Raw genomic sequence first — 23,507 nt, 5'->3', positions numbered from 1 at the left:
ATGTGGCACTGAGAAGAATGTATACTCTGTTGATTTGGGGCAAAGAGTTCTGTAGATGTCTATTGGGTCCACTTGATCCAGATCTGAGTTCAAGTCCTGAATATCCTTGTTAATTTTCTATCTCATTGATCTAATATTGACAGTGGGGTGTTAAAGTCTCCCACCATTATTGTGTGGGAGTCTAAGTCTCTTTGTAGGTGTCTAACAACTTGTTTTATAAATCTGAGTGCTCCTGTATTAGATGCATATATATTTAGGATAGATAGTTCTTGTTGAATTGATCCCTTCACTATTATGTAATGCCCTTCTTTGTCTTTTTATAACTTTGTTGGTTTATAGCCTGTTTTGTCAGAGACTGGGATTGCAACCCCTGTTTTTCTTGCTTTCCATTTGCTTGGTAAATTTTACTCCATCCTTTCATTTTGAGCCTATGTGTGTCTTTGCACGTTAGATGGGTCTCCTGAATAAAGCACACTGATAGGTCTTGACTCTTTATCCAATTTGATGAAGGACCTTTCTTATGCCAGGCTAAGAGTGTCAGACTTTATGCCTTTAGAGTGAGGCAGTGGCCCAATCAAATTCACATTTTTAAAGGACAGCTCTGCTGGCAATGTCAGAGAACAGATTAGAGAGCAACAAAGCCAGAGATAATTTTTAAAATCAGAAACAAAAATGTTTTAAAACTCCAAAAGGGGCTGGGGCCTTCTGCCTGGGTAAGTTCTAGTCCCAAGTTGGCCCTCTTTCAGGGTCATTTGGATCCTAGCTGCCTGCTGTGGTTATGTACTTCTCAGTTCCCACTAGCTGTGCTCTCTTTCCAGCCTCTCTTGAAACACATTCCAGCCCAAGATCTCACAAGCATTTTAATTCATCGATTTGGGTGAAAGCAAAGGACGTGTGTATTCAGCGTGCCTGTCTCCAACATGCCACAGGAGACAGCAGTGCCCCTAATTACATTCATGCCATGGGCATTAATCAGCCTATATATAAACACTGCAGCCATGTTTTTCTTTTTCTTTTAATGAATAGCTGGGTGTCAGTGAGTGAATTTACAAGAGTGCTTTTTAAATTGCTTAATTTTTAAAAAATTCTTTTGTATGATACTCAGTGTGGAAAATATCTTGGTTAAGCTAAAACAAACATGCAATAGACCTGTAAGAGTAGGTGAGCATTGCTTCTAAAAAGAAAGAGCAAAACTGGGTGCCATGGAATGCTGATACAACAATAAAGTAGATTGTGCTTTCAGATTTCATTTTTCACAGAGTAGATTATTAAGGACAAATTTAGATGCCTGAATGAGAACATTGAAATGACACATTATCATCTTAATTCAAATTTCTTCCAAAAGCAGGAAAGTTTTTATTTATTTATTTTTTAAATTTTAGTATGCTTCATCTATGTCACTTCAAAAAGATTCTAAACTCCATGAAGGCAGCACCATGGACAGCTTCTGTGCCATTAACAATTTATGGTGACCCTCTTTGGCACGTAACAAATAGTTATTAGATTAAGTTGAACTTATTTGAACTGAATTTTCAAAATTTTTTCTACCTAGGCGAATCTTAAAAACATATCATTTTATTTAAAAAAATTTTTAATTTTACTTTAAGTTCCAGAATACATGTGCAGAATATGCACATTTGTTATGTAGGTATACATGTGCCATGGTGGTTTGCTGCACCTATGAACCCGTCATCTAGGTTTTAAGCTTCACATGCATTAGGTATTTGTCCTAATGCTCTCCCTCCCCTTCCCTCTCACCCCTCTACAGGCCCCGGTGTGTGTTGTTTCCCTCCCTGTGTCCATATGTTCTCATCGAATATCATATAATTTAAAAAAATTATCTTCTCTTCTCGCTTTCTCTAAAACAACTTTGAAAATCATTTTCTTCTAGGTTAAAGTTGATGGCATTCAGAAAGGCCATTTCTGGTTTTATGTCTCCTTTTCTCAAGAAGCAAATTGAAAGTGTATGTATAAATATATAGAGTCACACTTAAGATTTATATTCTAGGCGAACATAAACATTCAGGAATCCCCTTACCAAAAACAGCAGTAAGATAGTTTTTAATCCATTGCCATCCAGACATAGCAGATAATGGCTAGCTCCCTGTGTCAAGAGACTTCACTCTTCATGAAGTCAATACTTAGACAAAAATGAGAATTGTTTCCTTCTTCCAGACCTACTCTGTATTTCTCACACATCCCAAGGGAGACCTGGTTCTTCACCTGAGGCTAGCTGGCATTCTTTTGGTGTACCATAATGCCTTGTAGAAGTTAGAGCAAATCCTTCTGTTCCCTTCTAGACAACATTTTATTTTTTTCTTGACCATCCTAGTGTTTGTAATCAGAGGGGACATCATAAATGCTAAATCTCTTAAATATCAATTGACTAGAATTCTGAACATTTAGGTCCTGTCAAACAAAAAGGGGAAATTATCTGAGTAGTTTATAAATATTGTCATTTGGCTTTTTCAGTTTTCTCTTGCCACAAAATACATTATCCTCAAATTTAGAAGATTAAAATAACAATCCTAATATAAATCAGTACACTGTGTGTATTAGTCTGTTCTCATGCTGCTATCAAGAACTGCCTGAGACTGGGTAATTTATAAAGGAAAGAGGTTTAATTGACTCACAGTTCTGCATGGCTGGGGAGGCCTCAGGAAACTTACAATCATGGCAGAAGAGGAAGCAAACACATCCTTCTTCACATGGAAACAGTAAGGAATAGTATGAGCAAAGGGGAGGAAAAGCCCCTTATAAGAACCGTCTTGTGAGAATTCACTCACTGTCATGAGAACAGCATGAGGGTAACCACCTCCATAAGTCAATTACCTCCCATTGGGTCCCTCTCACAACACGTGGGGCTTATGGGAACCACAATTCAAGATGCGATTTGGGTGGGGACACAGCCAAACCACATCACTGTGGACCAGAAATTCAGGCAAGGCTCAACTGGTTGATTTTTCTGCTCCATGTGGTGTTGACTGGGGTCACCAAGTGGTGATCAGCTCTCAGACAGTCTGGTCTGGAAGGTTCAAGATGGCTTTGCTCATATGTCTGGCACCTTGGCAAGGGTGGATGGAAATCTAGGCTCAACTGGGACCGTCACCTGGAATGCCTATACATGCCCTCTCCAGCACTGTGATCTCAGAGTAGAGTCTTGTAAGAGACAAAAAGTGGTCTCTTAAATACTAGCTCTGGAAACTGGCAGAGTGTCACATCTACCATAGGCTATTAGTCATAGGAGTCACTGAGTCAATCCAGATTCAGGGGACAGGACATAAACCCCACCTCTCAGTGAAAAGAGTGTCAAAGATATTGTGATCATCTTTAACTGTCAAAGAAGCACATCATGAGAAAATAATGCAGCTTTGTATTTCTCACTAATGAACTCATCCATCAAAAGGTAATTATTATCAAAAGAATAATCTAACATCCAAAAGAGCATCAGCTATGCATCTTAAAGTCATCCATGTACCTTGTACGCCTTTGTTCCTCATAGCAATTGCTGTCAATACTTGCACCAAAAAATCTTACAAACTGTCCTTTCCTTTCCCTTTACAGTGCCTGGAGGTGGTGACTTATAAAAGCTAAGTTTTGTTATGAGCTAGTTATGTGCTAAGCATTGTGCTAAATAACTTTGCAAGCACAATCTCATTTCATTGTGCCTACCACCATTATGAGGTATATATTGTCATAATCTCCATTGCATAGATTAAGATACTTTGTGAATTAAATGACTTGTATATTATCTCCCAGCCATTTAGTGGAGGAGTTTAGATTGAAACCTGGGCACCTGACTCCACAGTCTTCATTCCTAACCAGAAACTCCATGCTTATACACGGAGCACCTTGGCCCAGAGGCGCGGCTTTATCTGCATCCTGGCTCCTTGCCTTTGGTTGGGCAACTCTGGTGGAGCTGCTACATGCACCCCACCAACCCTCTACTAACAGAGTCATTGTCTCTCTGTGTACATCCACACCTCATGCTGAGAAACCAGTTATTTCTAATATATCTAAATTTTCTTCTTCAAACAAAAATTGCTTACCGCTTTGGGGAGGCAACAGTCTTCTTTAAGGAGAAACAAAATGGGCGACACAGGAGATGTAAGCAGAAAGGATCCACTGATCATTAGCTGACATACTGTAACTGTCCTGGTTTAATTGGCAAAAGAAAACAGCTCAAAGAGCAGAGTTAAAAATAATCTTCCCAATATTTCAAAATATAAGTGGCACAGAGATAATTAAGACAGCCCAGGATGACAGTGTCTGGAGTAAGTTATGCCATGTTGTGACTTCCCTGGTTTCAGAGAAACTTACCAACTACTGCCTTGACGTCACAAAGTTGTTTTGTGTTTTCTCCACTTTGAGGTGAGAGAGAGGCTGAGGTATCATGTCCCAAGGCATGGCTTTCCTCAGCCCCAAGGTCAGAAGAAGGTTCTCCTTACACCCAGGGAGCTTAACTGATGACAGGCTGGCCTGGCAGGTGGGAAGCAAACCAGTCAAGCACAGATGCACTTGGCTGCTGGGTGGGCCACATAGACCCTCTCTCCTCCGGGGGCCTGGGGTCAAAGAAGAGCCACCATTCACTCTGAGGACTTTCCCAAGTCCCAGGGCCTACAGCTCTGACCTTCCACTGCTTCTTTCTCAACTCATCATGTGTTTGAACTTGGCCTCTACAGGCAATAGCTATGAACCTGACCCTTTACAGTGACCTCTAAAAATATTGGAGAAGTTTCCTGAAAAGCTACCTTTCCTATTATGTCATGAATATTTACAACAAAAAGGGGAACTGGAGATGGGGTGACTATATCATATGAATACATGTATGTTTGTTTTTAAATTTTTTTCCACTTGTAGACATCATATTATTTGTGTAGATTTATCTGGCCTTCTATCAGGTAGCTTTTTTTTCACAAACAACTTTGTCATCAAAAGAATATAAGCCCCAAACACACTATTTATGTCCTGTGTCAGTCTTCCTCCCATTCTGCACAAAAACCTATGTATAATTATAATCAGCGCATTCATGTTATTTTATCTAGATGTTTCACATGCAATTTTTTCTGATCCTTTCCAAGAATTTGAATAATTTGTGTGCTTTTTAGTAAAAGGAATACAGTGTTGCAATGTACTTGCATACATTCACACTATTTAATGATTTATCAACAGGTATTTTGATTAAGAAGAACTACTGAAGTTAATCAGTATAATAGTTGTTAATGTTCTTATTACTGTGGATAGAAAAAAAAATACATAACGTGAAATCTACCCTTAGCAAATTTTTAAGTTTGCAAAGGATCTTACTAAGTATAATTCTGAAGTTTTAAGCCAATGTATACTGTATACTGGCTTTGGAGTCTTCAAATGAGAATCGAATTTTTTTTCATGTTTTTATTTATATTGTGTTTTTTAAAAATTAGCAATAGCATAAACCAGATAAGAAACAGCATAAAGCAGCATATTCTGACTGGTGATCTACATTAAAAGAAAAATAAATAGGTGCCTACTTGCATCAAAAAGGTATTATCTTAGTTTATGGAAAAAGGCAAATGAATTGAACTAATGAATAAAAACAGAGAAACCAGTAGTTTGGGTAAATGGGGCCATTAATTTTATGTTTAGTAGTGCTGGGTCATCAATAGGATTGCCTTTTCCCAAGACCAGGAAGGCACCTGCTTAGGAGAGGGTTAACCTGAGCACTTTTATCATGGCTGGGAGAGATGAGTTGGCAGGTCTCAGAACTTACAGGCCTAGTGCCATGATCAGGGTTCAACATGGAACAGAAACACTGAAATCACCAAAGAGAAACTTCCCCACTTTACGGCACAAATCAAACAGCTTCTTGCCTTACCTATTGAAGACAAGTTCTGTAGCTGGGTGAGGTGGCTCATGCCTGTAATCTCAGCATTTTGGGATGCCGAGGCGGGTGGATCATGAGGTCAAGAGATCGAAAGCATCGTGGCTATCAAGGTGAAACCCCATCTCTACTAAAAATACAAAAAATTAGTTGGACATGGTGGCGTGCACCTGTAGTCCTAGCTATTCAGGAGCCTAAGGCAGGAGAATCACTTGAACCCAGGAGGTGGAGGTTGCAGTGAGCTGAGATCACGCCACTGCACTCCAGCCTGGGCAACAGAGCAAGACTCCATCTCAAAAAAAAAAGGAAGACAAGCTCTGCTACAGGAGATAGAGGAGAGAATGTTTTAATTTAAACAAGAGAGCCTGCTCAGAGATGATTTCAACCCCATAACTTTAAACTCTGACTCTATATTAAGTCCTTATGATCCAATCCAAAAAACTTGTTCTTTCTCCCCCAGGCCACAGTAGCTTTTAGACTTTGAATACAGCTGACGTTTTCAATAGAAAACTAAATCTTTCTAGGTAATACTGAGTTCAATTCAGTTCAGTGTAATTTCTTTATTTTTCTGTTTATTTATTTATTTTTATTATACTTCAAGTTCTGGGATACATGTGCAGATCATGCAGGACTGTTATATAGGTATACACATGCCATGGTGGTTTGCTGCCTCCATCCCCCCATCACCTACGTTAGGTATTTCTCCTAATGTTATCCCTCCCTAACCCCCTACCCCCTGCTATCCCTCCCCTAGCCCCCCACCCCCAACAGACCCCAGTATGTGATGTTCCCCTCCCTGTGCCCATGCACTCACTTATGAGGGAGAACATGCGGTGTTTAGTTTTCTGTTCTTATGTTGGTTTGCTGAGAATGATGGCTTCCAGATTCATCCATGTCCCTACAAAGGACAGGAACACATCTGTTTTTATGGCTTCGTAGTATTCCATGGTGTATATGTGCCATAGTTTCTTTATCCAGTCTATCATTGATGGGCATTTGGGTTGGTTCCAGGTCTGTACTATTGTAAACAGCACCGCAATGAATGAAAAGTATAGCATTCAGAGAATGCTGCATAGTGTGATCACACCCAGACAGGTCTATATACCTTGAGAGAGCCAAAAATGCTTCACACAGGTAGATATGCTTCAATGGGGTCTTGACATTTATGCGTACAAATTCACAAGTCAGCACTTCTTCCCTCCTATTCTCAGTTTTCCCCAGCCTCCAGAAGAAGATAGGTGGGACCTCATTTTCTAAATGCAGTTGATCCTTGAACTAATACTGTTTTTACTTCGTGTGGAATCATTAGATATATTCAACATTCTGCATTTGGACTAATTTTCTTATGTTCAGCCCTGGTTCTAGACATATAAAATAATTTTGAATCTTCAAACAAAATACGTTCATAAGATTCAGTCATCTATTTCATTTTGGACTATATGAAAGCAAACTTAAAAATGTGAATGCACGGTTATTTTTCATCCAGTTGTTTTAACAACGTTTAAACACAGGTCGAGAACTTGGAGCTCCCAGTTCATAAATAAATCATGTTCCTGTATTTTAACAGATGCAATGCTCTTGGTGGCAGAGCGACTGGAGGGACCATTCAACATTGAGTCAGTCATGGACCCCATAGATGTCAAGATTTCTGAAGCCATTATGAACATGCAAGAAAACAGCATGCAGGTGTCTGCAAAGGTATTTGCATTAGTAATATATCTACCAATGCATGTACGTTATACAGGTGTGGTAACCTAAAAACGAAGTAACTAGATATGTCGGCTGGGCTTATAAATTCTAAAATGCTGTCAGTGAGCTTTTCCTATTGAGCCACAAATTTGCTACTTCATTAAAAATGTCTAACAAAATGGCATTGAGAAGGGAAGCAATTTTTTAGCTTGCAGCTACTCAATCACGAAGAAATTATGGGCTGCCAAAAAGTTTCAGAGAGCCCCAAGTATATTGACCAATCCCTCACATTTGTGATCAATTTGGGGGAATTTTCTTTTAATGTTTGAAATGTCTGCACACCCTCACCTTGTTCTCTCTTTAGTAACTTCTAATTATATCTTTGGCTGTGTGGAAACCAGGCACATGTTCTATATTTTCAATTGTAAATAATTAAACATCCCATCTGACTTCCTTTTAAGACTACAGTGTAACTTTCATTAATGAATCTTCAGGGGAAAATGCGTCTTTGTATGAAGTCAAGCACACACGAAAAGAAAAAAAGTAGCACGTTTTCATGAATCATATGAGACAGAGCTTCTGCGTTTGCAGCTGCAGAACACGTATGCCAGGTGCACAGTTTTTATTTGTCTCCACTCAGTTGAAGATAAACAGGACCCACCTTAAGCAAAACTGAGACGTTTGCAGCAGGTCTCTCGCCTCTTCCTTCATCAGCTTCTTTCTCCCATAGTGATGACTGCACAAGGACTGATACAGATTTGGTTAGTGTTTCATGACAGTTAGTTTCAACACTAACCAAATCTCTATCAGTCCTTTAAACCTGGTGACTGAGTGATTGCATTTTAAGTGAAAGTCATTTGCACTAAAATATGTCAGGGAAAGTGTTGCATGATTAGTTTTCTTTAATTTTTAAAATCCTTTGTGAAAGAGATTTCAAATAAAATCATGGAGGAGGGGACAGGTGGTAGGGAGACCTGGCAGAGCAGAAAAAAAAGAGCCACAGATTCCTACCAGGTCTCCTTGGCTAAGCATGAACCCAATAGATTTGGGCCTTTCAGAGTGAACTGGTAGGATGAAGGGGAAGAAAGAATCTGGCCTGGGTCCCTTTTTCTCCCTGGGAGATGGATCTGAGAGTTTCAGAGGCCTTTTTTGGGGTTTTAATGAACTCAGGGTAGCCTGTATAAAGGAGGATTCTCCAAATTACCATCATCTGTTGGGGAAATAGCACATTTGGGGTTTCCATGAAAGGCCATTTTCTTTCTTTCCTGTGGAAAAAAATAGCAATCATCCAGTCCTCTCAAATCTATTGCCTAGAAACCAATTAGTGTTATTTTGAGAGATACTGTATCCCGTTGGTGCTCAAGTAATCAGGTGCTAAGATTGCTAATGTTAAAAACAGCTCTAGAGAATAGGACATGAGGAACACATGGACAAAATTATCTGCAGTTTGAGACCATCACAACTTCTTACAAGTAGGTGTCTGTTTCCATTGGTGTGTGTGCCTACATTTTCCAAGTCAGGTATTCCTTTTTACTCTTTTCATTCCATTCATTCATTCATTCAGCACGTATTTATTGAGAATCCATGTGGCAGACAGTGCTCTGTACTGCAGATACAGGAGTGAACAAGGCACCATTCCTGTCCTCAGTACGCTTACTTTCTAAGAGGAGAGACAGATACCTAACAGATCAGCGATTACGTAAATTAATTAACATAACATAGCACCAGACAATAATAAGTAATTGGAAGAAGCTTCTCCTCCCCCAGTGCCTGGACGTATTCGAACAGGAAGTTTCTACCATTGATTATATATATTTTTTCGAGGAACCTTAGTTCCTCTAAAAACAACAGCTTCCTCACTAGTGTTCTGGCTTCCACTCTGGAACCCCCTCAAATTTGTTCTTCATCCAGTAGCCAAAGTATTTCTACAACATCAATATGGTCATGCACCACACCCCACCTCCCCCCATGTCCCCAGTCCCCCACTTTGCCTTTCAGTTACTTCTTTTGTACTTAGAATGGAATAAACCTCCTGCAAGATTTTGCATTATCTGGCCCCTGCCTATCATCTAACCTTGTTTCACACCAGTGGCCCTTTTGTTTACTTGTTCAGCCACGTAGTCTCTCTTTCAGTTCTTTGACTATACTTGTAGCTTCTTTGTCCTGTAAGGCTTTCACTCCTCTGATCTTTCAGTAGGTCCATCTTGCGATTCTCTGTCACAGAAATCTGTCACCGCATCTATTATATATGTATTTGTTTGGTATCGGTTTCCTACCAGTCTTCTCCCGACTTCACTCATCTGAAGCTCCGTGAGTGGCCAGGATCCCAGCTGTGTAGCTAGAGCACAGCCCAGCACTTGGCATATAGAAATTATAGGCAGATGCTTGTTGAATGCATAGTAAAGAAAAAAAAATAAAATACACCAGTGAGTGAGCTGCAAACAACTGTTAAGAAATGGACCCATTTCAAGCAAAGAAACCATGTTTTCTCAAGTCCAAAAGAGCTTAAAGGTTAAAAAGAAAAAAAAAAAAGATAAAGAAAAGCAACCACTTCTGTAATAGTTACACTATTTGTCCTCAACCAGTCTGTCTTGCGTCTACCATGTGGCCGGTCATTTCCCTCCTGCGCCCTGCTTTCTTTGAGGAGTTACATTTCTTCACTTAAAATTAAAAGAGCTCCTTTCTCAAGAGAGTTGCCCTGTTCACATGGGGATAAGACTGGGAGGCCAGCTTCAAGTTTAAAAAATGTTATTTCTGAGAATGTAGTCTGTGTATATTGAATCCAGTGCCTGAAATCACACCCACAAAGTTTCGTAGTGTAACAAGTCAGGGTAACTAATGTCACTCACTGTCATACAAATTGACGGAGTTCTGGCACAGTTGGAGGTTAGAAAGTTAGACCTTCCTCCTTTACGTTGCCGTTGGTTCCCTATGTCCATCCAAACCTAGAAAAATAAATAAATCTTTAATAAAGGAACACAGGACCAGATATCATGGGACCTGGATTTTAGGTATGTCTAGTGTACTCATTGATATCACAAAGACTTTTAAGTTCTTAATGTATACTAAGTGTTGAAATATCCCTTAGTGCTCCATCCTCATCTATAAAATGGCTAAATATAAAGAAGAAATAATATGATTTTGTGGAATACCTTTGCAAATTAAAATGACAGTTCTCAAGTTGGGGTTCACGGTGCTCTAGGGGCCTCCATGACCATTTTGAGTTGTCTGAGAAATCAAAAGTATTCTTTATGATAATACAGACAGGATTTGCCCTTCCCCGCTATGTTGACATTTGTATTGATGGCACAAAAACAAGGCTGGTAGCTTAGTATGAATCAAGTCAGTGGCATAAAAACAGTTTCATTTAAGAAATTGTTAGTGAAGTAATAAAAACTACTAATTTAAAAAAAGAGAGACAAGGTGTGGTGGCTCTTGGGTGTATTCCGGCATTTTGGGAGGCCAAGGCAGGAGGATCACTTGAGTCCAAGAGTTCAAAAGCAGCCTGGGCAACACAGAGAGATTCCCATCTCTACAAAAAATAAAAATTAGCCTGGCACGGTGGTATGAGCCTGTAGTCCTAGCTTCTTGGGAGGCTGAGGCAGAAGGATCACTTGAGCCAGAGAGGTTGAGGCTGTGTGAGCTATAATTACGCCTCTGCACTCCAGCCTAGGCAACAGGGTGAGACCCTAGCTCTAGAACGACAAAAAAAAAGAAAAGAAAAAGTAACTTGGCCCATTTTAAAGAATGGGCTAACTAAATGAATATCTTCTTTAAATTTATTTTTAATTGACAAATAAAATTGTATATGCATATGATATTACAAGACTGTTTTGAAATACGTATATATTGACAAACGGTTAAATCAAGCTAATTAACAAATGCATTGTCCCTCACATATTTATTATTCTATTTTTGGTGAGAACACTTAAAATCTACTCTCTCAGCAATTTTCAAATATACAATACATTGTTATTAACTATAGTTCGGGTCAAGTATTCATTAAAAATTTTTCAAGAGGTCAGATGGGCTGTTTGTTACCAGAATGTAAATCAGACATAGTTGTGGAATTTTTTCAACTACATTATTACAGTATTTCTGTTAAAAATGAATGTACTTTAATATGACACATATCTTTGTAAGAAATGTTAAATTAAGAATAGAAATAATATTGGGGGGGGCAGCAAGGCATGGTGGTTCATGCCTGTAATCCCATCTCTTTGGGAGGCCCAGGCAGGCAGAACACTGGAGGTCAGGAGTTTGAGACCAGCCTGGCCAATATGGTGAAACTGCTACTAAAAATGCAAAAATTAGCCGGGCATGGTGGCATATGCCTGTTAATCCCAGCTACTCAGGAGGCTGAGGCCTCCTGATACTCAGGAGAATCACTTGAACCTAGGAGGCAGAGGTTGCAGTGAGCCAAGATCATGCTACTGCACTCCACCCTAGTTGAGAGAGCAAGACTCCATCTCAAAAAAAAAAAAAAAAAGAGAGAGAGAGATTATACAGGGCATTTAAGAGTCCACTCACATGAAAGGATACAGGACGAAGGGTCAAAACACGGTAGAAACAAAATAGTGTGTCTGGTAGGGCTGGCACAGAGAATAGAGGATGCAAGGAATTAACGAAGAGGAGAGGGAGAAGAAAACAGCCAGATTCTTCAGGAAAGAGGGAAAGGAAGCCAGGAGTCTGCTATGGAAGATGGAGTTAAGGAAGAGCTAAAGCCATCTTTAAATATCATGGAGTGGTAAAGGTGGTTGGAATTTGGACAAATTCCATGGGAAACACCATCAGAATTTGCTGGTGGAACAGATGTATTCTGAAAAGAGATTTTATTTCATCAACGGAATGGAATTTACTTTTAAACTTAGAAATGTAGTTTCATTTTCCATATACGTGAAATTATAATACACATGAAGTAGAGTCTAAAATCTATATTCTAGCTAAGAACTGAGTGGTTGAACTTATCTTTTTTTTCAAAGAAACCCTGAGACACTGTTGATAAACCGTCTCATCACATTCGAAGTTCTGGAATTCTAGACCAAGGCTGAGTATTTACATAACCAGAAATGTGGTTAACTTCTGAGAGGCAAGCTCCAGGTGAGGCCAGAAGCTAGCTCCTAAGGGGGCCAGACATTCTGAGGATTGTAAAGTTTAGAAATTAAAATAACTTTTTCCTCCAGGATATGATCGGCAACTTCTCCTTTGGAAATCATTTATTAAAGCAGTTACTATCGGAAGTCATTCGCAGAGCCTCTTTGAGAAAAGCAACAATATTTATAACTGCCAACTCATATTTGTTCAGTGCTTACTGCCAGGGACAGTACTAAATGCTTTTATGTGGTTTCTATTATACAATATTTATAATAGTGCTTGTGATGAGATAGAGCTCCCTATTTTGCAAAGAAAAGTCATTTTCCAAGACAGAAAAGTTAGGTGACTTACCAAGGTCTCACAGTGCAAAGCATAGAAGAGCATCTGATTCCAAAGCCCATCTCGCTAATCGATACATTGTAATAATGCCAGTGCCTACTGAGTCCATCTCACACAAGGGCGAGGTTCAGAAAATATTTGTTGAATAGATTAGGTATTAGGAGAAAGTTCAACAGCCTTCAGCAAAACTTGCATGCGAAGGTAAGGAAAAGGTAGCAAAGCCAGGAGGACCCAAGCTCCCTGTCTCTCTGCCTGATTCCCTTTACAACTATGCCTAGTACTTCCATGAGATACATTCTAATTAAATATTTCTCTTATCCAGCCCTGTCATTCATTGCTTCCAACCTCTCCTAGGGTTCTAATAGTACATGATATAAAATTGTTGTTTCTCTCATATGTATCTGAAGGCCAAAGGTGAACACACCACAGTTCCAGATGGGATATCTCTTTTCCCAAACTCTCACATCATCTCTAGAAGAAGGAACAGCTAATCTTTTTCTGCCTAATAATGGAGATCATAAATAAGTGAGATTTACAGACAAATGAAAATATTTATCTCACCATGGATGTTCATTCTCCAGTCTTGTCTCAGATCTGTTTTTATGCGGACTGTCAGATCCGTTTTCTCTCCTATTTAGCACACAAGGAAGCTATTAGGGATGAGGCATATTGAGATTATTTCCAAAATATACATAGGCTATGCCCAGTTGTATAACCAAGCTAGAATATTTTTGTAATAACATGACTCTCATTTCAAACTTCATTTGTATACCTTTTGTACAATATTATATGTACGTATACATTTTTAAAGACCGGGAGCAAGTGCATATTAAAACTTCCCTGATTTCCTTTTGGGGAAAGAATCTCCTAGTAACAGTGCCAACCATAGTTACCATTGGTTGAACATTTGCTGTATCTTCTCAACAAATACCCTACCAAGTACCAGGCACAAGGAGTGCAATAGAGAATGACACGCTTTGGCTCTGTGACCCCACCCAAATGTCATCTCTGAATTGCAATCCCCATGTTCCCCACATGTCAAGGGAGGGAACTGGTGGGAGGTGACTGGCTCATTGGAGCAGTTTTCCCCATGCCATTCTCTTGATAGTGAGTGAGTTTTCACAAGATCCAATGGTTCCCCATGCCGTTCTCTTGATAGTGAGTGAGTTTTCACAAGATCCAATGGTTATATGTTTGACAGTTCCTCCTTCACACACTCTCTCTCACCCACCGCCATATAAAACATGCCTACTTCTCCTTCTGCCATGATTTTAAGTTTCCTGAGGCATCCGCAGCCATGGAGAGCTGTGAGTCAATTAAATCTCTTTTCTTTATAACTACCCAGTCCTGGGCAGTTCTTGACAGCAGTGAAAAAATGGACTAATACAGAGAACAAAACAGAGTCCTGGCTCTGGTGACATCTTGGTCTTTCTAGATGCCTTATGTATTTATTTCAAAGCCTCACTGCACTCTTGTAAAGAGCATTCATGTCTTTGTTATACAGGTAAGAAATGTTAAGTCTAGAGAGATTAAGTAGAGAGCCTGAGGTCATGTAACAAACAAGTGGCAGAACTGGATTGCAGCCCAGATCTGTCAGATTCAAAGAGAAAGACTTACCCAGCATGCCATGCTGTTACCTCCATAATTACCCTCCCACCAGCACCAGATAGATGTGAGCCTTTGAGGAGCCAGCCATCTAAGGGAGGACTATTGCCCACAACATACCATAGGGAACCTACTGATGAGAAACGTAGTTGTTAGTGCTTCAAGCCCCAACCAAGCTTACTACATTCACCAATTTCAATCTTCATCAAAGGCAGGGAAGAGCCTTCATTATTTCACCACCTTTCACCGCCCCAGTTACCCACCCAAATCAAAGCAGTTCAGAACTTTGCAGGTTTATGGAAATTCCCCAAGGGAATGGAGAAAAATCTTGAATCTCTGCCTTTGAATTTCAGATGTGTTGATAACCTCCTTCCTATCCTATCAGGGAAGATGAAACTGATCTCACTAGATATCATTTAACTATATTCGGAATAATTTCAAATCTAATCTAGGAAAAGATTGCTTTGTCAGATATAATCTAAATTAAGAAGGAAGACTTATTACATTCCAATTGAAACCATCCATTCAATTAATACTTACTACCAACGAGGGTAGAGCCCATTAAAGATGAGCAGGACAGCCTTCAGGGACTTAATTTTGTCTAGACAGTTTTCCCGAATCTACAGTTCAAATGAAGATGGAAAAAAAAAAAACCCATAAGAGAACAGAACAGAGAATGTAATAACTTCTGTCTCTAGCTATTGGGGCTTAGTTTCCTCAACTGTAAAAGGAAGGGTTAATGTAAATGTCCCCTGCCAGCTCTAAGAGTTTATAGTTTTATGAACATTATTGCTTTGCTGATTATTACAGCTTTCCTTTTCCAGCATCCCCAGATCTTTCTTTTTTCTCTAGATTTTTTTTTCCTTTCAGAGTATTCAGGGATAAATAATATCTTGGGAATTCAGATGGAGAGAATATCTTCTTTCAGATGTCAGGATTAGTTTAGAATTTAGTTCAAATAAATATATTTTTATTCTAGTAGCATTTATCTTTTTTTTTTTTTTTGAGCCCCTGTATTACACATGCCAGTTGTAAGGCAGTGAGCATATTATTCCTTTTGTTATGGTTATTTTTGTACTTACTTTCTCCTGCCCAGGATCATGAATTATTTGAGGACAAGAGTTACATCTTATTCATTCTAACATTCTGCAAAGAGTCTTCCTAACAATTGTTTTACACATGGAAAAAACAGTACATTGTGCTGAATTGAATTCAGAACATGAAAATATAATGCCAGGGAGACTTCTAACGTTAAGGCATAGGAAATACCTTAAAATGTACTTGAGGTTAGACTAGTATTCTTTAGAACAGCATAGCAGTTACCAGGTCAGATTTCGACATGAGACTGACATGGGATCTAGTTGTTTTATGTTGTGTGATTTGGGACAAATTATTTATCTACATAAATTGACTCACATTAAAAATGAGAATGACTATAGTACCTATACTAAGGTTGTCTGAGGGTACGATGATAATCCGTGTAAAATGTTTAGCATGGAATCAGTCAAATCAAAACCACCCCTAAAGGCTAAGCATTTTAATTCTTCTTATTAAGAACATCTATGATACCTAAATTCTAAAGGGCATTGACTCTTTGGTCTTGCCTCACCTATGATAGTCTGTGGGGTTGCTTTTAGCATCTAAGATCAGATCAGACTTGCAATCCATATCCCTGCATTTAAACCCACTGATGTGTTATTTTTGATGGCAGGGAATCACTTAGAAAGGGAGATGGATCTCTAAATGTCTACGAACAATGCTTTTAGGGGAAAGCAGGCTCAAGGGAAGGGGTGGTGCTGGAGACTGTGTCAGCAATCCAACTCTAGTCTGTGCCTGTTGGCCACACCAACACCACCACAGCAAAGAGCTTTAGAGGAATTTCCTGTAATACTGATTTCCACATTATTCTTACATTGAGAGAAAACTTGGCCTGCTCTATTGACAGGTGGTTTGGTCCCTTCTGCCTGATTTCTGAGAAGAAAAGTGAATGACCATACTATTTATAAAGCTTTACATTCTATTTCTACTTCTTTAGTTTTGTTTCTAAAGAAAAAGAGCATATTCTCAATGATTTCTAGATTCACAATATTTTCTCTAGTTTATTCAAATTCAGTTTGTATTCTGCCTATCAGTTCTCACTTACAACATTCCACTGAGAAACAGTGACCTTGAAACATCATTTATTCTTTGATGTCTTCGTTACCTAGCACACATAAAGTTGGGGTTTGTTCTATTCCTGTTTGTTATATTGCTGGATAACAGGGTCAGATTTTTCAGATGCTAGATACAGGGCAGGGGGAGGAGGAAACACATCTTTTTTTATAAAATAAAACAAAGGTTTAAAAAAATACTTATGATGCATTTATATGGTATGCATCCATGCATTCAGAGCAAACTAGTTTTAACTTTCCTTGCATGTAAAAGGGATAAAACAAAAACGTTCTCCTTTTGATGATAAAGGAAAACTCCTTTATCTCTAATCTTTGGCGATTTATCTTAAGATTTGCTTTCACTTTTAACTTCGGGGCCAAAGATGAGAAGATTACATTTTATGTAGCCTACTCAAGAATGAATGATTGAAACACAATTCAGCTCTAACACTCAGTGTGTATTCTTAGGAACAAGAGAAGGTACTCTCCTGGTCTCCTGAAAAAAAATCTCCTTCCGACTTCTTCCTACTTAAGTGGAGAGCACCTGCCATAGAACCGTGCTTCATGGTCAGTGAAGTGTTGTGTTAGAGAAATTTCAATGGACTCTTCCCAGTCTCAGAAATACACTTCCTTACCCCAGCTCATAAGACTTCCATTCTGTGTGAGATATGTGATCTGGTTTGGTTCTGATGGAGTCATTGCCTCAGCCAGCCTACATTTAAACATATGAAGGAGCCATATCTGTGCAGGAAACATGCTCATTTGTAGTGTTTGCTCATTTCTGTGGTGTAATTACTCCCTCTGTCTGGATTTCAAACTACCCACATGATGTCACTGAACACAGTAGCACACCCAAACTTAATATTTCCACCTTATGGATACGACTGACATGATTAACCTCAAGAGCATAGATAATAGTAAAATAACTAGAAAGTAATGAGGTTTTAGTATAAATATTACCTTTGTTATTAATATAGTTTACATAAGTTTATATAACTTAATTTTTAATAACCATTGTGTTTGCTAAACACATTATTAATAATGCGTTTATTATTAATAACAATGTGTTTGTCAAACACAGTTGTTACTGGCTTACAAAATTCCTAAAAATTTAACATGTAGTTTCCCGAGCCAGTAAGAGCCAGGTCCAGCACACCACTGCTGTTCTAAGATTTCTCAGATGTTCCAGCCTGGGTGAGTTGCCCCTGTGGGTGTTCTGTCACACTTCTTACATTCTATAATAATTGTCTGATTTCTTGTCCAACCCCTCTTGGGAGCAGGGACATGTCCAACTGGCATATCCCCAGCACTTATGTTTGGCCACAGTGACACTCAACAAATATTTGCTGAATCGTGGGTGGAAGGAATGGTAGAGCCCGTCTGATGTAAATTACATGCTTACTTACATTCTGCAAAGTGAACTCACAGAACTGCTATAAACCTTACAAGCAAAGGGCTTATGAAATAATAATCATTTAGTCAGGCCAAGAGGATTAGGGTTTATTTCCTCTCCACAGGCAAAAATTTGCCTTGTAAAGTTCCTTGTAACTCCTCCTTCCTCACCATTTGGGAGGAAATATCATGGTGTTCTGCTGCCTGAGAAAAGCAAATCCTTCAGGGAAAAAAAAAAATCTTCTCATGGAAATGAAAAGAATTTCTTTTTTTGTAGAAAAGATTATAAGAAGTATGCAATACATTGGACAGATATTCTGAAACCAAGCTGTGTGAGCATCAAGAGTAAATTTTTTAAACCTTAAAACTGACACAGTAGCTGGCTTTTAAAAATTGAGGCCAGTGAAAAATGGACAAAACTAAAGCTGATGGCTTGACTTGGTTCAGTAGAACCCAAAATTCTCCTAACAGAATGCTGAACCCATCCAGGGACATAGTTTGCCAGAGAACTTGGCCTGGGGACCATCATAATCAATCTTTAAGAAAAGAAAAGCATGAATCTGGGAGCAAAGAGAAAAGGGAAAAGAAAAATGAGAGGAAAGGGAAGGAAAAGGATGACTAGAGAAGAGAAGAGATTATTCTAAGATTTAAGGATGAGTAACTGTTTTGTTAGAAGGCAATCCATAAAGAAAATTGCCACATTAATTTTTTTTAAGAAAAGCTGACATTAATTTTGTCCTTCGTTTCAAGCTTGGTGAACCTGATGATTATGTGCCTTGGCGTTGCTCTTCTAGAGGAGTACTGTGGTGGTGTTCTCTGTATTTCCTGTATTTGAATGTTGGCCTGCCTTCCTAGGTTGGGGAAGTTCTCCTGGATAATATCCTGAAGAGTGTTTTCCAGCTTGGATTCATTCTCCCCATCATCTTCTGATACACCAATCAGGTGTAGATTAGGTCTTTTCACGTCATCCCATATTTCTTGAAGGCTTTGTTCATTTCCTTTCATTCTTTGTTCTCTTTTCTTGCCTTCTCATTTTATTTCATTGATTTAATCTTCAATCTCTGTATCCTTTCTTCTGCTTGATCTATTTGGCTTTTGAAACTTGTGTATGCTTCATGAAGTTCTTGTGCTGTGTTTTTCAGCTCCATCAAGTCGTTTATGTTCTTCTCTAAGCTAGTTATTCTAGTTAGCATTTCGTCTAACCCTTTTTCAAGGTTTTTAGTTTCTTTGCATTGGGATAGAACATGTTCCTTTAACTCAGAGAAGTTTGTTATTACCCACCTTCTGAAGCCTGCTACTGTCAATTCGTCAAATTCGCTCTCCGTCCTGCTTTGTTCCCTTGCTGGTGAGGAGTCATGGACTCATGGTGGGGAAGAGACATTCTTGTTTTTGATGGTTTCATTGTTCTTGCTGGTTTCTTCCCATCTCTTGGATTTACATAGTTTTGATCTCAGGTAGCTGCTAGGTGAGGCGGCCTTTCTTTTGTCTGCCTGCAGAGGTGCTGCTGGGCTGCCACAGATTCAGTGGAGCTGCTGCGTCTTTTATTTACTTAGGAAAATTAGACCAGCATCTGTAATGGTGGCCTCCCTTCCCCCTGCGGAGCTCAATCGTTCCTGGTCGCTTTCTAACTGATGTTCTGGATGCCTAACTCTGAAGTGAGTGCTTTTTAGGCTTCTGGGCTTTGTGCGATGCAGGGCAGGGCGGGGAGGCGGCGGGGGACTGTCCTGACTTTTGGGCTGTTTCCCTGCAGTTCAGTTTCCCTTCTTTTTGTGGGGCAGGTAGCTCCATCCCGCCGGCTTTTAGGCTTCCTCGGAGTCAGCCAGCGCTTCCGCCTAGATCTATGCTGACAGCCTTGCACCGGCCAAAGTTGCTGTTCTGCCCTGTTCATGCAGCTCACTGAGGCTTTTCACCCTGGTGAAGATCTCCTGTTCTGTGGGTTGTAGAGGGCTTGGGTGGAGCACTGTATCCGAACTGAAGTCCTAGAGGGGGAGATCCCCCGGTCCTCCGGTTGGTTGCACGCAACTGTCCAACTAGACCCACAAAAATGAACCTGGTGCCTCGTTTGGAATTGTGGAGACCACTCGGCTTCTGTGTCTCTCTCGCTGGGAGCTGCTTTCCAGAGCTGCCTCTTATTCGGCCACCTCAAAGGAAAAAATACTAAGGGCAGCCAAGAGAAAGGTCGGGTCACCCACAAAGGGAAGCACATCAGACTCACAGCAGATCTCTTGGCAGAAACCTACAAGCCAGAAGAGAGTGGGGGCCAATATTCAACATCCTTAAAGAAAAGAACTTTCAACACAGAATTTCATATCCAGCCAAACTAAGTTTCATAAGTGATGAAGAAATGAAATCCTTTACAGACAAGCAATTGCTGACACATTTTGTCACTACCAGACCTGCCCTACAAGAGCTCCTGAAGGAAGCTCTAAACACAGAAAGGAAAAACCAGTACCAGCCACTGCAAAAAGAACTAAATGGTAAAAACCAGCAATGCAATGAAGAAATTACACCAACCAAAGGGCAAAGCAAACAACCAGTAATAAAATGGCAGGATCATTCACACATAACAATATTAACATTAAATGTAAACAGACTAAATGCCCCAATCAAAAGACAAAGATTGGCAAGTTGGATAAAAAGTCAAGAACCATTGGTGTGCTGTATTCAGGAGACCCATCTCACATGCAAAGACACACATAGACTCAAAATAAAGGGATGGAAGAAGATTTACCAAGCAAATGGAGAGCAACAAAAAAAGCAGGGATGGCAATCCTAGTCTCTGATAAAATGGACTTTAAACCAACAAAATTCAAAAGAGACAAAGAAGGGCATCACATAATGGTAAAAGGATCAATACAACAAGAAGAGCTAACTGTTCTAATACATATGCATCCAATACAGGAGCACCCAGATACATAAAGCAAGTCCTTGATGACCTATAAAGAGACTTAGACTCCCACACAATAATAGTGGGAGACTTTAACACTCCGCTCTCAATATTAGACAGATCAACAAGACAGAAAATCAACAATGAAATCCAGGACTTCAATGCAGATCTGGACCAAGCAAACTTAGTAGACATTTACAGAACTCTTAACCCCAAATCCACAGAACATACATTCTTCTCAGCACCACAGTGCACTTACTCTAAAATCAATCACGTAATTGGAAGTAAAGCACTCCTCAGCAAATGCATAAGAATGGAAATCATAACAGTCTCTCAGACCACAGGGCATCAAATTAGAACCCAAATTAAGAAACTAACCCAAAACCGCACAACTTCATGGGAAATGAACAACTGCTCCTCAATGTAGACTGGATAAACGATGAAATGAAGACAGAAGTAAAGATATTCTTCTAAACCAATGAGAATGAAGATACAACATACCAGAATCTCTGGGATACATTTAAAGCTGTGTCTACAGAGAAATTCAGAGCAACAAATGCCCACATGAGGAGCAATGGAAGGTCTAAAATCGATACCCTATCATCAAAATTTTGAGCAAGATCAAAAAAACTCAAAAGCTAGCAGAAGACAAGAAATAACTAAGATCAGAGCAGAACTGAAGGAGATAGAGACACAAAACACCCTTCAAAAAATCAACATATCCAGGAGCTGTTTTTTGAAAAGATCAACAATATAGATAGACCACTAGCCAGACTAATAAAAAAGAAAAGAGAGAAGAATCAAATAGATACCATAAAAAACAATAAAGGACACATCACCACTGACTCCACAGAAATACAAACTACCATCAGAGATTACTACAAACAATTGTATGCACACAAACCAGTAAATCTGGAAGAAATGGATAAATTCCTGGACACTTGCACTCTCCCAAGACTAAACCAGGAAGAAGTTGAATCCCTGAATAGACCAATAAAAAGGGCTGAAATTGAGGCAGCAATTAATAGCCTACCAAGTAAAAGAAGCCCAGGTCCAGACAGGTTTACAGCTGAATTCTACCAGATGTACAAAGAGGAGCTGGTACCATTCCTTCTGAAACTATTCCAAATAATACAAAAAGAGGGAATCCTCCTCAACTCATTTTATAAGACCAACATCATCCTAATACCAAAACCGGGTAGAGATGCAACTAAAAAAGAAAACTTCAGGCCAATATCCATGATGAACAATGATGCAAAAATCTTCAATAAAATACCGGCAAACAGAATGCAACAGCAGATCAAAAAGCTTATTCATCATGATCAAGTGGGCTTAATCCCGGGGATGCAAGACTGGTTCAACATACGCAAGTCTATAAATGTAATCCATCACATAAACAGAACCAAAGACGAAAACCACATGATTATCTCAATAGATGCAGAGAAGCCCTCTGACAAAATTCAACAGCTCTTTGTGCTAAAAACTCTCAATAAACTAGGTATCAGTGGTACATATCACAAAATAAAAGTTATTTATGACAAACCCACAGCCAATATCATACTGAACAGGCAAAAACTGAAAGCATTCCCTTTGAAATCTTGCACAAGACAAGGATGCCCTCTCTCACCACTCCTATTGAATATAGTATTGGAATTCCTAGCCACAGCAATCAGGCAAGAAAAAGAAATAATGGGTATTCAATTAGGAAAAGAGGAAGCCAAATTGTCTCTATTTGCAGATGACATGATTGTGTGTTTAGAAGACCCCATTGTTGCAGCCCAAAATCTCCTGAAACTGATAAGCAGCTTCAGCAAAGTCTCAGGATACAAAATCAATGTGCAGAAATCACAAGCATTTCTGTACAGCAATAACAGACAGAGAGCCAAATCAGAAATGAACTCCCATTCACAACTGCTACAAAGACAATAAAATACCTAGGAATACAACTAACAAAGGATGTAAAGGACCTCTTCAAGGAGAACTACAAACCACTGCTCAATGAAATAAGAGAGGACACAAACATGGAAAAACATTCCATGCTCATGGTTGGGAACAATCAATATCCTGAAAATGGCCATACTGCCCAAAGTAATTTATAGATTCAACGCCATCCCCATCAAGCTACCAATGACCTTCTTCACAGAACTGGAAAAAACCACTTCAAACTTCATATGGAACCAAAAGAGAGCCTGCATAGCCAAAATAATTCTAAGCAAAAAGAACAAAGCTGAAGGCATCATGCTACCTGACTTCAAACTATACTACAAGGCCACAGTAATCAAACAGCATGGTACTGGTACCAAAACAGAGACATAGACTAGTGGAACAGAACAGAGGCCTCAGAAGCAACACCATCCATCTACAATCATCTGATCTTTGACAAACCTCAGAAAAACAAGCAATGGGGAAAGGATTCCCTGTTTAATAAATGGTGTTGGGAAAACTGGCTAGCAATGTGCAGAAAGCAGAAACTGGACCCCTTCCTGACACC

General features: G+C 39.4%; 1 protein-coding gene across 2 annotated transcripts in view; it reads left to right on the top strand.

The window, feature by feature from the left end:
• GPC6 (glypican 6) overlaps window positions 1-23,507 on the top strand; it is a 1,165,513-nt gene that overhangs the window by 1,037,603 nt on the left and 104,403 nt on the right. For both annotated transcript variants that reach the window (XM_064362238.1, XM_064362237.1), the window contains exon 5: window positions 7,428-7,558. In XM_064362238.1, the coding sequence (XP_064218308.1) occupies window positions 7,428-7,558 (131 nt within the window). The remainder of the gene's footprint in view (window positions 1-7,427; window positions 7,559-23,507) is intronic.

Source organism: Aotus nancymaae, unplaced genomic scaffold, assembly GCF_030222135.1.
Source record: "Aotus nancymaae isolate 86718 unplaced genomic scaffold, 86718_ANA_hifiasm-v0.15.2.pri h1tg000048l, whole genome shotgun sequence".
Classification (NCBI taxonomy): Eukaryota; Metazoa; Chordata; class Mammalia; order Primates; family Aotidae; genus Aotus; species Aotus nancymaae.
The sequence above is the reverse complement of the archived record's forward strand: the minus strand, read 5'-3'. Positions and strand labels throughout refer to the sequence as shown.